The 16,933-nt window shown below is 39.3% G+C and overlaps 1 protein-coding gene across 1 annotated transcript; it reads right to left on the bottom strand.

The window, feature by feature from the left end:
* Positions 1-12,182: 12,182 nt before the first annotated feature.
* On the bottom strand, positions 12,183-15,894 carry LOC143598520 (NADPH-dependent aldo-keto reductase, chloroplastic-like). Its single transcript, XM_077076721.1, has 5 exons — positions 15,703-15,894; positions 15,583-15,615; positions 14,783-15,437; positions 13,553-13,807; positions 12,183-12,638 (listed from the first exon to the last, which is right to left on the bottom strand). Exons 3-5 carry the CDS (start codon positions 15,347-15,349, stop codon positions 12,369-12,371), a joined length of 1,092 nt encoding a protein of 363 aa, XP_076932836.1. The 5' UTR covers positions 15,350-15,437; positions 15,583-15,615; positions 15,703-15,894; the 3' UTR covers positions 12,183-12,368.
* Positions 15,895-16,933: the final 1,039 nt, after the last annotated feature.

Below are 16,933 nucleotides of genomic sequence, written 5' to 3'. Positions count from 1 at the left end.
AAGTGTTTTGCGTAACCACGTTACGGCGTTTTGCGTTACCAGATAATGTTATGTCAAATTATATATCGATAGGTAGCTAATCTATACAACAAGTATTACTAAGTGGTTCGAGACCGAAGCTGACTGTTTATCAAGTGCCCGTCACCAGGTCAACCCAGACCATGGTAAGTGTTAGCCAAAATTACACCCACTCAACCTCCAGTTGAGCTTAGCGTCGGGTGGGGTTTGTCAAACCCAGTAGTACTACTCAACAGTGACTCGCTATTCTAAATATTAACCGGTTCGATGCGTGGGACTTCAAGGGTTACGTTTGCCGCTTAGCCTTTACAAGTGATATATATAATTTATAACAAAATCTTAAATATGTGTTTATCTCAAAAATGCGTTTATCGGAGTATGTTATCTCCCCCAAGTGAAAAACGTTTGAAAACAGTTCAAAGAGCGGGGTAAGTGAACTCACTGTTTGCGAAGAATATCCCAAATTAGATCACCAAGTGATGCGCGTCGTAGAAAACTCTCTAGCGTTCTAAAATAACAAAGAGATTTTCTAAGTATCGGAACGTTTAACGAGTCCCTAGACTCGGCACATAATACCTATGCACGTAACATGTTTCGTGTTTCGTTTGTGAATCGTGTGTGACTTAAACAAGTACACTTGTGATACGATACGTAAGTGAGCAATTACTTTCGTGTCATGTATTATTAACATACTTTACTAGCAATTATCCCCGTAAGGGCATTTTGGTCAAATCATGGCAATCAATTAACAACTATTCCCCGCAAGGGTATTTTGGTCAAAACATAACAATTACATAAGAAATATCATATTTCATGCATTTATACACAACTCAGCAGCTAGTTTCATTGTGACAGAATTTCTACTTGAAAGATTGTACTATTTCACCGATCATATCATCTCAATTAATTCACCAAAACTCACCACTGAAACATACATGTCTTAGGTTTCCATAACATATTTTATCTTATTTTTATTCCATATAGATTTCTCATAATGATCAAAACACTACAGTAAACTCATATCAGTCAGATTCATGCACAACAGAATGTTATTTGCAATTCCCGTTAAACGAAAAATCCAATAAATGCAAGACCACTTGGGTTTGGTTCCTAACTCAATGAGTCAACTTCCAGAAGTGGAACCAACCCAATTGGCCTCGTAGTTCATGAGATATAACATTTACAACATAACCTAACAGCAGGTCTAACAGCTCAGCTTTGCACAACGTTTTTGTAAAATCATAAAAGTAGACTTCTACTTATCCAAAAATTACAAATTTATACTTTATAGAAACTAGACTCAACCTAGTTTACTGAAGTACCCACAATCTCAACCAATTTTCACGTTTACACTTCGTTACAGTCACTTAAACATCGTATACACATTCTGTCCAGATTCTGTTCACATCAAAACTCAACAATTTAACTATCTATGAACTATCATGCATCCATATAACCCTCTAGACACTATAACTACTATCCATGCATATCAATTACACCATACATACAAGATTAGGGTTTGTGTTTTAACTCAAATCAAAGACAACAATGAATCATGCAACAACATCAATCTAGTTATCAATTCATTATCCAAATAACAACCATCATATTAACCATATACATGAACCAAAATCGGCTGCCTAGGGTTTATACTTAACCCATTAAACATCAAAATTAAACAACAAGGAGGTAAGGGATGATCAAGTATACCTTCCTAGCACCTAGTTCTTGGATTAATCACTTGATTTGATGTGTATATGTGTGTGTTTGTGGACGGCAGCCAAGGAGAGCAAGGGAGAGAGAGTTCCGATCGGCACTTAGGTTTAGGATAATAATAAGTTAGGGTTAAAGTTAAGGATCTATTTATAAACACACAAGTTACACTCAAGTCCCTCTACTTTCAAGTGTTACATCTCTAGCCTAAACTAGTTGGTTCTTGTTTCTTGTTTAACATTCCACATAACAATCAAGTAACACACATATATCTAACACATAATTATCACATAATTATTGTTTTGACGTTTGTCGTTCATTTATCAATCGTTCGCGTCAACTCGTTTGCGTTTCGGTGCAAATCCCGAAAGACTACACATGTAGTGAGTGTTAAGCGTCATTTAAACCCTAGTTTAAATGTAATGAAGTGTGTGTTATAGATTCAACGATCTTAAAGTTTGAATTGACGGAGTTGAGTTAACGGAGTTAACCTGAAATTGACGATTGTCACATCATTCCCATGTTAAAGAATTTTCTTCCCGAAAATTTGAGTCAAGTCGTGATGAGAGTCTGAAAGAGTAAGAAGAAAAAAAATTTCAGTTTGTCATATCATCCCCTAGTAAAAAGAAATTTCGTCCCGAAATTTAATTCATACCTCCGGTGATGGTTGACGGTTTGCTTGGTTTCGCGGTTTTCGGTGTTTGGTTAGCCATTCAAAAAGGTGAGGATACTTTTTCATCATTTGATCCTCGCGTTCCCACGTGAACTCCGGTCCACGTTTCGAGTTCCAACGAACCTTAACGATTGGAATTTTGCTGTGTTTGAGCGTTTTGGTTTCCCAATCCAAAACCTCGACTGGTTCCTCAATGAAACGTAACTGTTCATCAACTTGTAGTTCCTCCAAAGGGACTACTTGGGTTTCATCAGATAGGCATTTCTTCAAATTTGATACGTGGAATACATCATGTACGCCACCGAGTTCTGCTGGTAGGTCCAGTCGGTACGCCACCGGACCAATGCGCTCAGTTATCCGGTACGGACCAACATACCGTGGGTTGAGTTTGTTTCGCTTCCCAAAGCGAACCACACCTTTCCAAGGTGAGACTTTGAGTAACACCCGATCGTTCACTTGAAATTCGAGAGGTTTTCGGCGCTTGTCGGCGTAACTCTTTTGGCGATCTCGTGCTGCTGCCATGCGATTTCGGATTTGAACAATCTTTTCCGAGGTTTCGAGTACCAGTTCTGGACCAGTGATTTGGCTGTCACCCACCTCTGCCCAGCAGAGTGGTGATCGACACTTCCGTCCGTACAGCGCTTCAAACGGCGCTGCCTTAATACTTGCGTGGTAGCTGTTATTATACGAAAACTTTACCAAGGGTAAGTGGGGTTCCCAACTTTTTCCGAAATCTAAAACGCATGCACGCAACATATCCTCCAGGGTCTGAATAGTTCGTTCACTTTGCCCATCCGTCTGAGGATGGTATGCTGTACTCATATCGAGACGGGTGCCCAGTGCGCTTTGCAGCGACTTCCAAAAGTGCGAAGTGAAACGAGAATCTCGATCGGAAATGATCGAGACAGGCACTCCGTGTCTAGACACCACTTCCTTCATGTATACGCGAGTCAGTCTTTCCATTTTGTCTGTTTCTTTAATCGCTAGGAAGTGTGCGATTTAGTCAACCGGTCAACGATCACCCAGATGGTATCGCATCCCGTCGGTGTCTTAGGCAAACCCGTAATAAAATCCATTGAGATGTGCTCCCATTTCCACATTGGGAGTTCCGGTTGTTGCAGTAGACCAGATGGTTTCTGGTATTCTATCTTGACTCTGGCACAAGTCAAGCATTTGCTTACGTAGGTGGCAATGTCGGCTTTCATGTTCGGCCACCAGTAAAGTGCCTTTAAATCATGATACATTTTATCTGAGCCAGGGTGGATAGAATATCGGGACTTGTGAGCTTCGTCCATCACTAGAGTTCTCAACTCTCCGTATCGTGGAACCCAAATCCGGTTCTCAAAATATCGGACCCCGTCCGATCTGGCTTCAAGTTGCTTGTTCATGCCCCGCATGAGTTCCGATGGAAGATTATCATCTTTCAAAGCTTCAAGTTGCGCATCGCGAATCTGATCGGTTAAGCTGGCATGAATCGTAAGTTGCAATGCTCTCACCCGTCTGGGTTTATCTGATTCTTTTCTGCTGAGGGCGTCGGCCACCACATTGGCCTTGCCCGGGTGGTACTTGATGGCACAAACGTAATCTTTAAGCAACTCGACCCAACGACGCTGTCGCATGTTCAGCTCCTTCTGATCGTAGATATGTTGGAGACTCTTGTGGTCGGTGTAAATAGTAAACTTGGTACCGTACAAGTAATGCCTCCATATCTTAAGAGCAAACACCACAGCTCCGAGTTCCAAATCATGGGTCGTGTAGTTCTTCTCGTGAACCCGTAGTTGTCGAGAAGCGTAGGCTATAACCTTCTCGAGTTGCATCAGCACACAACCGAGACCTTGTATAGATGCGTCACAGTGTACCTCAAAATTTTCCGTTCCCTCGGGGAGGGCTAAAATAGGGGCGCTACAAAGCTTGGTTTTCAACAGTTGAAACGCGGATTCTTGCGCGTCACCCCAGTTGTACTTAGTGCCCTTGTGGGTCAAAGCGGTGAGGGGTTGAGCAATCTTTGAAAATCCCTCTATGAAACGCCGGTAGTAGCCGGCCAGTCCTAGGAATTGTCGCACCTCAGTCGGAGTCTTAGGTGCTTCCCAGTTTTTGATGGCCTCTACCTTACCGGGATCGACATGGATACCATTCTCGTTGATCACATGTCCTAAAAAGTGAACCTCGCGAAGCCAAAATTCACATTTCGAGAGTTTAGCATACAGTTGTTCCTTCTTCAATAGTTCCAGAATTACCCTTAAGTGCTCTTCGTGGTCAGTCTCGTTCTTGGAGTAGACGAGAATATCATCGATGAAAACAATCACGAACTTGTCGAGGTACGCCTTGCATACTCGATTCATGAGATCCATAAATACGGCTGGCGCGTTGGTTAGGCCAAAAGGCATAACCGAGAACTCGTAGTGACCATACCGTGTTCTGAAAGCCGTCTTTGAGATATCTTCTTCGCGCACTCTCAGCTGGTGGTAACCGGATCGCAGATCAATCTTCGAGTAGTAACTCGATCCCTGAAGCTGGTCAAACAAGTCATCAATTCGGGGTAAAGGATAACGGTTTTTGACCGTCACCTTGTTCAACTCCCGGTAGTCGATGCACATTCGGAAAGTCCCGTCCTTCTTTCGGACAAACAAGACAGGGGCTCCCCATGGCGATGAGCTAGGTCGGATAAAACCCTTATCCAACAAATCTTGCAACTGAGTGGACAACTCCTGAAGTTCCGCCGGTGCGAGCCGATACGGGGCTCGTGCTATGGGTGCTGCACCGGGTGTCAACTCGATTTGGAATTCGACTTGACGAATAGGAGGGAGTCCGGGCAAATCCTCTGGGAAAACTTCCGGGAAGTCTCGTACAACAGGTATATCTTCAATTCGTTTCTCCTCCGCGGGTTTCTCAACAATCTGCGCCAAAATTGCCGGATGACCCTTTCGTAGATACTTCTGTGCTTTCATAAGGGTAATGATGCTGGTGGTCGTGCCGCTTCTCTCGCCTCGGACCGAAATGATCTCGCCGGAAGGGGTGGTAATATGGACTATCTTATCATGGCATATAATCTCCGCTCGGTTCTCGGATAACCAGTCCATGCCGACAACGACATCGAAACTACTAAGCGTAAAAGGAATAAGGTCGATGTCAAAGACATGACCTGACAATTTCAACTTACTTCCCGCAAGTATATGAGTTGTTACCACAGTTTTACCGTTAGCTAATTCAACAGGAAACTTAGCGTCTAACGGGGTTGGAGTAAGGTCTAAAAGTTGGCTAAAGGCTTTCGACACAAAACTCCTATCAGCTCCAGTGTCAAACAAAATAGAAGCAAAATAATCGTTTACAGGGAACTTACCAGACACCACATGCGGATCATTGCGGGCTTGACCCGATCCAATCACAAACGCTCTTCCTTTGCCATTGCCTCCACCATTACTGCCACTTCCATTACCCCCATTGTTGTCATTCTGTTTCAGCTTGGGGCAATCTTTTCGGAAATGACCTTCCTGTCCACATTCAAAGCATCCCTTTGTTGTCATCGGTTGCTTAGGAGCACCCTTTGCCGCAAGGTCTCCTCTACATTCTTTCGCTTGGTGACCTATCTTTCCGCATCTTTGACACTTGACACGGTCACACTGGCCAACATGATGATAGTTGCACCTGTTGCACTTTGGATATTTCCCAGCATATCCGCTCGAAACCTGCCCGCTACCGTTGTTGTTGTTGTTGTGATTCTGAGTGTTAAAGCTCCGAGTGAACTCGGGCTTACGGTAGTGTTGTTGCGGTGGGAGGTTCGAGGATGAAGATCTGGTGTTGTCGAACTTTCTCTTCCCGCTGTTCGGGTTGCTGTTGCTGTTATTGTCGTTGCTCTGGTTGTCACGGGCTTTAACGGTCGAACCCCTCGGTGGTAACGCACCTTGGGTCACAGCCTGATCCGTCAGTTTGTGAGCTAAACAGATCGCTTGTTGGATCGTGGCTGGTCTGGAAGATGTCACCATGCCCTGAATCTGCGGTGCTAATCCATCAATGTACATTTCTATCCTCTTGCTCGGCGGATCCACCATCCGCGGACACATCACAGCCAACTCGTGCGAACGAGTAGTGTAGGCTTCGATTTCCGAACCCACCATCTTTAACGACCAAAATTCTGATTCTAACTTTGAAATCTCTTCTCTCGAACAATACTCCTCTCGCATCATGTTTTTGAACTCCTCCCAGTTCATTGCGTTTGCCAGTTCCAATCCAAGGATCTGGACGTTTGAATTCCACCAAGTGAGGGCGGAATCCTCAAGTGTCCCAGCAGCGAATTTGACCCTACTGGCAGGGGGACAATTACACATTTCAAAGGCCGACTCGGCCTTCTCAGCCCAACGCAGGAAGCCTATAGCTCCCTCAGTGCCCTTAAACGTACTGGGCTTGCAGTCACGGTAGTTCTTGAAGGTACACGTTCCACTCGGACCTCCAGTTTGATTCTGAACGTGTGCGGCTAAAGCGGCCGCAACATGGTCATTCAGCAGAGTTTGGAGTTCAGCTGCAGTCATGCTGATGTTACCACGTCCTCGTCCAGCGTTTCTTCCAGCCATTTCCTAGAATTACAGTATAAAATGTTAAACATGAATTTTTCTTTCATATACAACACACCATACATGTAATAAAAAGATAGGTAAGAAGGAAAATAAGAAACAACATCACATCACAACCACATATTAGTCTAAATAAAAATGCATGATTAAAACCATTGTATTCGCTACAAAGTATTTCCAATCAATCCTTAAAATCATAGAAAAATAATAGTTCGGATGGAGACAACCCCTCCATCTAAGTGTCATCAGTACTAGATGTCGTCATCTGAGGACACCTCTGAGTGTGCCTCATCCTCAGCCGGTTCTTCCTCCGGTTCTTCTTCGGGTTCCTCCTCGGGATCTTCCTCGGGATCTTCCTCAGGCTCCTCTTCGGGATCTTCTTCAGGTTCTACTCCAGGCTCTGCCCCAGGCTCGGCCTCAGGCTCTGCCTCAGGTTCGGCTGCGTTCTGAGCAAGTTGCATTTGTAAGACATCGCAACGCTCTAACGCTATCTCAGTTCGGGTCCTTGATTCTTGGAGTTGTTCTTGCAAGTCTATCATCTCGGCTTGCATCTTCATCATAACCTTCGTTTGTTGCTCACTAGTCTCTTGCATATCTTTCATTGCCGCTGTCATGCGGGCAATCTCCTCCTTAGTCTCGGTTCCGTCTTTAAACAGTCTGGAAACGTTCTCTCTCGTGTAGCGCATGTAACCCACATCACGCTCCAAGCATGAAACAACAGCTGCGAGAACTCTCTCTACAGGTTCGGTTATGGGTGGTAGGGTGTTGGGATAAGCAGGGTGGTTCGGGTGAGGCAACGGGGGAACTTGTTCGCGATAGACCATACGTCTGATCATGTTAGGGTACCAATCCCAGCTAACGTCGTTTTCGTAAAGGCCTCCGGATAGGCGGTACCTCTTCGGTGCGGGAGCTGCGAGTTCCGGGACTACGCGGGGTGGCGAGGCGGTAGGTAACTGAGGTTCCTTCCCGTGAGTATGCGTCATCGAATCGGATGATGATGAGGGTGGCGTCGACATTCCTACAGGTAAGCCGTGTATGCGCGCGCGTATGAGCGAAAGAGGTAAAGAGATAAGATTACAAGACTACACAAACCTATGCAGTGCGTATCATAATAACTAATGGGTCGTCGCGGTTATAGTCTAGTATGCATGCAGCTTCTAGTTCGCTATAACCAATGGCTCTGATACCAATCTGTCACACCCTCAAAATCCACTAACGGAGTTTTACCGTCAGAGGGTGTGAACTGGCAGGATCGGAATCATCAGTTATAATCAAACCATTAAAACGTTTAAATGCAAATAAGTGCGGAAGCGTAAAAACCTTAATTCAAAAGTTGCGTCACGCAGGACGACTTAAAACCCAAAATAACTGTTAAAAATAAGTTTGCAGAATAAAAGTGTTTTCATTTAATGCATGCTCCTAAACCGCGCGCCCGCCTCGGCTACCTGAGAATAACATACTAAAAGTGTCAACACAAGGTTGGTGAGTTCACAAGTTATATAAGATAAATCGTTTAGCGTTTGAGTTCAGCGTTTTCGTTAAGTGTTTTGCGTAACCTCGTTACGGCGTTTAAGTGTTTTGCGTAACCACGTTACGGCGTTTAAGTGTTTTGCGTAACCACGTTACGGCGTTTTGCGTTACCAGATAATGTTATGTCAAATTATATATCGATAGGTAGCTAATCTATACAACAAGTATTACTAAGTGGTTCGAGACCGAAGCTGACTGTTTATCAAGTGCCCGTCACCAGGTCAACCCAGACCATGGTAAGTGTTAGCCAAAATTACACCCACTCAACCTCCAGTTGAGCTTAGCGTTGGGTGGGGTTTGTCAAACCCAGTAGTACTACTCAACAGTGACTCGCTATTCTAAATATTAACCGGTTCGATGCGTGGGACTTCAAGGGTTACGTTTGCCGCTTAGCCTTTACAAGTGATATATATAATTTATAACAAAATCTTAAATTTGTGTTTATCTAAAAAATGCGTTTATCGGAGTATGTTATCTCCCCCAAGTGAAAAACGTTTGAAAACAGTTCAAAGAGCGGGGTAAGTGAACTCACTGTTTGCGAAGAATATCCCAAATTAGATCACCAAGTGATGCGCGTCGTAGAAAACTCTCTAGCGTTCTAAAATAACAAAGAGATTTTCTAAGTATCGGAACGTTTAACGAGTCCCTAGACTCGGCACATAATACCTATGCACGTAACATGTTTCGTGTTTCGTTTGTGAATCGTGTGTGACTTAAACAAGTACACCTGTGATACGATACGTAAGTGAGCAATTACTTTCGTGTCATGTATTATTAACATACTTTACTAACAATTATCCCCGTAAGGGCATTTTGGTCAAATCATGGCAATCAATTAACAACTATTCCCCGCAAGGGTATTTTGGTCAAAACATAACAATTACATAAGAAATATCATATTTCATGCATTTATACACAACTCAGCAGCTAGTTTCATTGTGACAGAATTTCTACTTGAAAGATTGTACTATTTCACCGATCATATCATCTCAATTAATCCACCAAAAATCACCACTGAAACATACATGTCTTAGGTTTCCATAACATATTTTATCTTATTTTTATTCCATATAGATTTCTCATAATGATCAAAACACTACAGTAAACTCATATCAGTCAGATTCATGCACAACAGAATGTTATTTGCAATTCCCGTTAAACGAAAAATCCAATAAATGCAAGACCACTTGGGTTTGGTTCCTAACTCAATGAGTCAACTTCCAGAAGTGGAACCAACCCAATTGGCCTCGTAGTTCATGAGATATAACATTTACAACATAACCTAACAGCAGGTCTAACAGCTCAGCTTTGCACAACGTTTTTGTAAAATCATAAAAGTAGACTTCTACTTATCCAAAAATTACAAATTTATACTTTATAGAAACTAGACTCAACCTAGTTTACTGCAGTACCCACAATCTCAACCAATTTTCACGTTTACACTTCGTTACAGTCACTTAAACATCGTATACACATTCTGTCCAGATTCTGTTCACATCAAAACTCAACAATTTAACTATCTATGAACTATCATGCATCCATATAACCCTCTAGACACTATAACTACTATCCATGCATATCAATTACACCATACATACAAGATTAGGGTTTGTGTTTTAACTCAAATCAAAGACAACAATGAATCATGCAACAACATCAATCTAGTTATCAATTCATTATCCAAATAACAACCATCATATTAACCATATACATGAACCAAAATCGGCTGCCTAGGGTTTATACTTAACCCATTAAACATCAAAATTAAACAACAAGGAGGTAAGGGATGATCAAGTATACCTTCCTAGCACCTAGTTCTTGGATTAATCACTTGATTTGATGTGTATATGTGTGTGTTTGTGGACGGCAGCCAAGGAGAGCAAGGGAGAGAGAGTTCCGATCGGCACTTAGGTTTAGGATAATAATAAGTTAGGGTTAAAGTTAAGGATCTATTTATAAACACACAAGTTACACTCAAGTCCCTCTACTTTCAAGTGTTACATCTCTAGCCTAAACTAGTTGGTTCTTGTTTCTTGTTTAACATTCCACATAACAATCAAGTAACACACATATATCTAACACATAATTATCACATAATTATTGTTTTGACGTTTGTCGTTCATTTATCAATCGTTCGCGTCAACTCGTTTGCGTTTCGGTGCAAATCCCGAAAGACTACACATGTAGTGAGTGTTAAGCGTCATTTAAACCCTAGTTTAAATGCAATGAAGTGTGTGTTATAGATTCAACGATCTTAAAGTTTGAATTGACGGAGTTGAGTTAACGGAGTTAACCTGAAATTGACGATTGTCACAAACTTATTATCGCCTTATCGCTATCATATAACATAAGTTTTTTACCAACCTAAATCCGCACTTGTTTACCTTTCAATGTATTTACATACATAGATACAAAAGCAGTTTTTGTGTTTATTAGTTCAAAATACGACTCTCTTTTGTCAAAATTATATTTGACTTTTGAGTCTATAAAATAATGTTATTAATACGTCTAGCTAAATTGATTTATTGGTCTAAAACTCTATATATCTAATACAGAATGTCATATGTTGGAATATTTTTTGGTTTCAGGTGTCCAGCAGCCCACAAATGTGTTCATATATCATCAATGTATGGACAACAAACCTTAGTTATTAGGCCCACAAATAGGTCCAAAACTTTATGTTTTTTTAATTTTCAACTGTTTTATTTATAAGTTATAAATCAACTTGTAATGTAACTTTTTAAAGTTATTACAAGTTTGATAATATTTTTTTATATATATAAACAATTTATATAAAAAGAAGCGGTCCGGCCTTTCATCAGTCTCGGACCCTGCACAAATGTAGGAGCTAAAAAGATTTTCAAACGATATGAAAAATAAAACCAGAAGACGTCGTGTACAAACTATATACATATCATATTGAAAAATAAGTAAATAATCATAAGAGAGCATTGTGACAGGGACTAGAGGTGCACAAACCGGGTATTTTCAGGAGCTGGGTAGGAACCGGTTTCGGGTATGATCAACAAAAGTCAAAACCGGGTCCGTGTAGGAACCAGTTCCTGGTATAGTTGGGTATTTGACCGGGTCTTGACTGGTTCCACTGGGTTTTTTGGGCTTCAGGTAGGGTCGGGTTTTGACCGGGTATTTCCAGTTCCGGGTACAGCTCCTGGGAGAAATTCTAAACCTAGTCCTAACCGCAGGTCAGGTACGGGTAGGAACCGGTTCCGGATCAGGCACATCGGGTCGGGTCCGAAACCAGGTATTTTGTGCACCTCTAGCGGGTAACAAAAAAGCCCTAAAAATATGGTTAAAATGAAAAAAGTAACGTGAAATTATTGAAAAAAAAATAGTTAAAACTTTAAGAACCGTATGATAACTCTATTAAAGTTTAGTGCCTTAGGGGTAAAAACACAAATTGTTTAAAGAAAAAGACCTATTAAAGGTTCGAGCCTTTTATGATAGCTTTATTAAAATTGAGAGTAAAAACATGAATATGTTAAAACTAAAAAAAAAAATAAGCAAAAACTTTTGGTAGACCCAATGGTTGCGTGCCACGTTGCTAAGTCTACCTTACTCTCTTTATCATTTCCACTAAATCGACGACAAGTGTATCATGCAATTTTTACAGTCATGCGTTTAAAGCTGATATTATATTGAACGATATTTAAATTGACGAAGAACATACACACAATACAATCACTTTTGTACATGACAAGAATCTTCAGAACAAACTTTGATCCAAAGAAAACATCAATCAAATCAACATTAACACACAAACATTAAAACTATCTTACAGTAACATAACCAAATCATAAAATGTTTATGCATACTTAAAACATTAACATGCACACCATCATCACCGATCATGAGTTGAACTCAACGTCATCTTCAGACTCATGCACCGCTTGAAGTGGACCGCTTCCAAATATGGAACCATTGTCCTCCGAGATGGTATCCAGTAGACCATTTCCGTTACCAAATAGACATACTTGTGGCTCTATTTGGTTTAAACGTTGGTACTCGTTGTCTGATAAACTCCAGTTGAATATGTCTATGTTTTTCATTATTCTCTCGGGCTTCACGCTGCATGGAAGAACACTTGTTCCTCTTTGGAGACCCCACCGTAAAATAACCTACCGGTCAAGGGTAAAATTGTAATTATGATTAAATAATTACGATCACATAATATACTTTCTAAACGGTCAAATGGGTAAATATTAGAATATTAAAACGGCTGACAAAAGATTAGTTAAAGCCAGGCAATTTTGACCAAATTTCGGTTATATTTAATTTCTAACGAGTCAAATGAGTAGATATTTAAAAAAATAAATAAATAGTTATTTGTTTAAAAAAGATACTAAAATAAAAAAGAGAGGTCAAATGGTTGAAAGTTGGTCAAAGTGTATTCAAAATGCATATAACCTCCTAGTGTCTTATTTAAAATTAAGATTAATATTGCAATAATGCAGTTTTGTAATAGTAATTACGAGGGTTCATGAAACCGAAAAAACCAACCCGTGGCTGGAATAAAAAACGGAACAGAAATAAACGAACTCAAACGAAAACCAATGGTCTGGTTTTATGTTTTCATAAAAACAGAACTTCTGGTTTGGTTTCAGTTTTGCGTGCAATTATAACCGAAAAAACCAAACCGAACCAAATCTATAGTCTCTCAATTTTAATTTTTAATTTTAAGTAGTTATAAGAATTAAGTAAGTAGTGCAACCCAAATATTTTTAGCCCAAATGTATAATAATCAAATAATTATTAACTAACAAAAAAAATTTAGGTTCCAAGTTCAGACCCAAATTCATTAATTTGGCTAACTTTTTTTCGACCCGAAAATTTCAAGCGCAAATAGAAAAACCGAACCAAACCCAAACCAAAAAACCAGAAACGAATGGTTTTAAAAATCCCAAAAAGCATGGTTCAGTTTGGTTTTAGCTCAAAACCACCCAAACCGATCCCTATTAGTAATTAACACATTTTTCTTAAATGTTCCTAAATTACTATAACAAATACGTACCTAAAATCACAAAAAGAATACCTGTTCGGGAGTCTTTTTATATCCGTCAGCTATATCTGCAACAACAGAAAGCTTGAGCATCGGCCCGTGAACCGATCTGGATCTTCTAAAAGATATGCGAGGTGTTCCGGGTTCATCCTCTTCACTTGATCCACTTTCAGATGGTTTAGGAGCCGATGCTGGTACTCCAAGTGGTGTGTGTGCAGACACGTGTATAAACTTTGACTGACAGAATTTTACAAGCTCATCTTGCCTCCAAAATGGATGCAACTCCACCTAAAAATAACCACGCTATATAGTCAGCTAGCCACGGTGTTGACTTTTAAAAAAAGTATTGCAATAACTAAATGACGAACACTAATCCACACAAACAATGAAACCCTCGCAAGTTTATCAAGTTCCAATAACTAAAAAAATAACCACAAATAATTTAGGAATTAACATCGTTGTTCTTGTTATCTCTTTTGTAATTATATATTTTTAATAAACTTAATACAAAAATAGTCACAGATCATAATATTTGGGGATTTACTCAATAAAGCTCGAAGTTAAGGAGCCTGAACTCGAGCCTTGTATGGAAAGACCGTTTAGGCTAGTCGAGCCTTAACGAGTGTTCTGTAATTTTTAAGTTCTTACTCTTTTGGGCTTCTATCTATGAAATTTACACTACACGGCGAAGCTTTGGCTTGTTTAAGGTTTTTCTCAAAAAATATTAAACTATCTAAAAGTGAATATAAAGTAATAAATAACAAACGAGCCAACCCAAGCTGAGCTCGAGCTTGAAAAAACAACTCGCGAGCCTAGCACCAGGTTTAACAAAAGAGGGCGAAACGAGCCAAGCTCGAGTTCTCAATCTCTCATAAGTCAAAACAAGCCAAGTTTGAGCCTAGTCAAGCTCGGGCTCGGCTCGCTTACACCCCTAATACCAACATAATATAAAAACATACATACATATATGTATATATGCATACTATACTTAGTAATGAAAAAAGTATTCATGGGATTCATTGACAGCCAACCAAAATAATATGATTAAATAAATACTTGTAACATGTTCTTATTAACCACTTTAATATTCTATTTTGATCAATTATAATCACACAATTTCCAAATATCTTGGAACACATAATTATGTTAGTTTTAAGGGAGCTTATATTACATAAACATGATAACTACAAACTATACGAACAGCAAAAGATGTGAATAAGCAAATAATATATATTTATGATCAAAGAACACAATGAAGAATACCTGATTTACTGCAGGTATAATCTTAGCAAACTTGAGCAGTTCTTTCATCTGTTGAATATTAAAATTACTAACTCCAATAGCCCGAACAAGACCTAACTCAACCAACCGCTCCATCGTTTTCCAAGCCGTTTTCAACTTACTCAAAAACTGTCTATACTCAGTCCCCGAATTCGCAGGCGGGTCAGTAGCATCACCAAAAGCCGAACTCTCGGGCCAATGCATTAAATAAAGATCCAAATACGACACGCCAAGATTCTTAAGCGAAACCCGAACCGAATTCTCAATCTTATTAATCGAATTCATCGAACAGTAAATCTTCGAAGTCAAAAAAAGATCTTCTCGTCTTATCGAACCTCTAAAGAACTCAGTTAAAGCTTCCCCAACTTCAGCTTCATTCCCATATAAGTGTGCACAATCGATATGCCGGTACCCTGCCGATATCGCGGTTTTCACCGCTTCAACACAGAAATCACCACCACTTTGCCAAGTCCCAAGCCCTATGGCTGGAATCTTGGCTCCAGTATTCAATAGAAAATAAGTCCCAGAAGTCCCAAATCTCCCTTTCATCCCTTATAAACTTGAATCAACACAATAATGATCAAATCCCAAGTACCGAAAAGGCGAAAAACTGCCAGGTAAGTGTTCGATGAATTGCCTGAGAGAAAAAACAGCAACAAAAAGTGATCTTGAGTGAACAAAAACAATAATAAGAAGAAACCCAGAACAAAAAGATGACCTACAAGTCTGATTAAAAGAAGACAGTAACAATTCAAGTGAAAAAAAATCAAGTTTTTAAGTACCGAAAACTGCCCGCCAGGTGTTCGACGAATTGTCTGAGAGAGAAACAGCAGCAAAAGAGTGATCTTGATTGATAATAACTTACAAACAAGCCAAAATAGTAAACCCAGATGAAAATTGACCTTCGATCTCAATCAAATCTACAGAAACTTGAGGTGCCCACCAGGTGTTTGATGAAATGTGTGAGAGATAAACTAAACAAGAACAACAAAAGAGTGATCTTGATTGACAATTGAGGTGTGAAACCAAGTTGGGTATTGAATGAATGTACCTAAAACCAAATTATGGGTCAACAAAAACAGCCGACAAAGAGGAAGAAACGCCCAAAATGTAAAACAAAAGAGTTGGGCTGTAAACTATAATAATCTAATCTAATGTTATTATTATTATTATTATCTTATTACTAGTTTGAATCAAATACAAATGAAATTAACATGATAAACATGAAAATCAAGTAAATAATTATATATACATATAGAGTAATTATATAATTATATTATAGAGACTCTATGTTGTAATTACATAATTAATCTACTTGTATATATAATTATTATATTTGATTCTAACGTTTAGCACGCTAACTTAATTTGTACGTTAATTTTCCCGTTGATAATATAATCTCCTCAGAGATTAATAAAGTATGATAATAATATTATGAAACGTCAATGGGTTAGTGGTGGAGTGGTAACATAGAGACTTGGTGTTTCACGTGACTTATATTTGATTTCTTTAGTTTCAGAGGCACTAGAGTGATGGCGGGGACTAAGCGAGTTGGTGACTTTCTTTAGATGGATCATTGAACTGAGCGGGTATCTCACTGCATTGTCGTGCTTCGGACAAGTGTTTACGGGATTTCGCCTTAGGTGAGGGTAAATTATAATAATCTAATGTTGTTGTTGTTATTATTATTAAGTCAAGTTATTCTACAAAGAGGAACAAAAATAAAAATGATGACAATGATTTTTAGTCACACAAAAAACCCCAAAATAATAAAATTAAAAAAAAAGTCATAACTCAAAATTTAATAAAAAAACAAAAAAAGCAAAAATACAAAAATGTTTCCCCTATCTTTCTCGTTCTAAATAAACAAACAAACACAATGATGAATGAAAAAAATCATTGTGTTTTTTTGTTTATCATTGTGCTTGTGTTTATTTTCGTCATTGATTGTATCTTTTTTTCTTGACATTGTATCTTTTTTTCTTTATAATGTGTTATATTATTCAACATTGTGCTATATATTGTTCGACATTCTGTTATATTACGCGATCTATTATGTCTTTTTAGTTATAATTGTATCTTTTGTTCATTTTCGTCATTGTGTATTTTTGTCAATTTTTTTTTATTTTTTAA

Source organism: Bidens hawaiensis, unplaced genomic scaffold (genome assembly GCF_021521415.1).
Source record: "Bidens hawaiensis isolate Kalapana, Puna unplaced genomic scaffold, B.hawaiensis_p1.1 tig00050481_1, whole genome shotgun sequence".
NCBI lineage: Eukaryota > Viridiplantae > Streptophyta > Magnoliopsida > Asterales > Asteraceae > Bidens > Bidens hawaiensis.
Note: the sequence above shows the minus strand (reverse complement) of the source record. Positions and strands in the feature narration are given on the sequence as shown.